General features: G+C 49.6%; 1 protein-coding gene across 1 annotated transcript in view; it reads left to right on the forward strand.

The window, feature by feature from the left end:
- The first annotated feature begins 153 nt into the window (after positions 1 to 153).
- The window catches only part of Nfib (nuclear factor I B), a 208,836-nt gene continuing 207,861 nt past the window's right edge, over positions 154 to 1,128 (forward strand). Inside the window, exon 1 of the mRNA XM_010630968.2 lies at positions 154 to 458. Coding sequence (XP_010629270.1) covers positions 456 to 458 — 3 coding nt within the window. The 5' untranslated portion in view covers positions 154 to 455. The remainder of the gene's footprint in view (positions 459 to 1,128) is intronic.

Genomic DNA, 1,128 nt, shown 5'->3' on the forward strand with positions numbered 1-1,128 from the left:
CCGGGCGGGGTTTGACCCCGCAGTCCTGGCCGCTTCTGACGGGCGCAGCCCCGGCCCCGGCAGCCCCGCTGAACAACAATAACCACCACACGCGCGCGCACACCCACACGCACACTTGCACACGCGCACGCGCGCTCTCTGGACGGAGTTCAGCTCAACCAAGGGAAGCCGCCTCCTGCGGGCGAGAGGAGGGAGCCGGATCCGCAGACAGGCTGCCCGCGCCGGCTCTTGGACCTGACTTTGACCTCTGGTCCTCTCGGGGCCCTGAACCGTGGCAGGGCAGAAATAATTCTTTTAAACAATATAGGACCGTTCTCGGATCGCTTAAAAAAACACAAAAAGAAAACACCAAACAGCCCTTGCGAAAAACCCACAAATCTGTGCCTGAGACACGTGAAGTCAGCGGCCCAGGGTTGTTAACAGACTCAAGACCTTTTATAGGGTCGTGCAGTGCGATGGTATGTGGCTTTCAAATGATGGGTTATTCGCTTGTCTGTCCGTCCTCTCACCCTCTCCGCCCCGGGAATAGATTTTATTTCCTGTTTGTGCGTTGTAAAGTGATTGTTTTACCCCGGAAGGGTCGTTTCTGCTTTACAGGTTGAGCCACGGTGCTGGATTTCCAGAACTAATGCAAACATGTATTTTTTAAGTGTTGGCAACTTTGGCGCATGAGACACACTTCTATGGCGGGAATCGGCGAGTAACTGTGAATCTAAACACTGCAACCTAACCATTTTTCCTGCTTGACTCCTTACTTTTCCTCATCCCCTCAATGTTGGGGAAAAAAATCACAGTACAAATGATTCTTTAGTTGCACGTGTAGCTCATTCCCTTTCCGGAAGCATTCTTTCCTTCACTTTAAAGTTCAGCTTTGTTGCATATTCTCACTTTCAAATTTATATTTTAAACGTGAGAATTACTGATTGGTGTGTTGGCGTTTTTAAAATCAGTGCTCATTCTAGTCTAGTTCCCTCACCCACTCCTCCCCATTCCCTAAGAAGCCCCTCCTTCTTAAAAGATTATGATGGATTTCTTCCAGCTCCTGTTAATACTTTTTATTCCCACCCTGTTGTTTTGCTCTAGGATTTTTCCCCCCTCTGCGTGCGTGTGTGTGTGTGTGTGTGTGTG

This window comes from Fukomys damarensis, unplaced genomic scaffold, assembly GCF_012274545.1.
Source record: "Fukomys damarensis isolate Sample0158 unplaced genomic scaffold, DMR_v1.0_HiC HiC_scaffold_31, whole genome shotgun sequence".
NCBI lineage: Eukaryota > Metazoa > Chordata > Mammalia > Rodentia > Bathyergidae > Fukomys > Fukomys damarensis.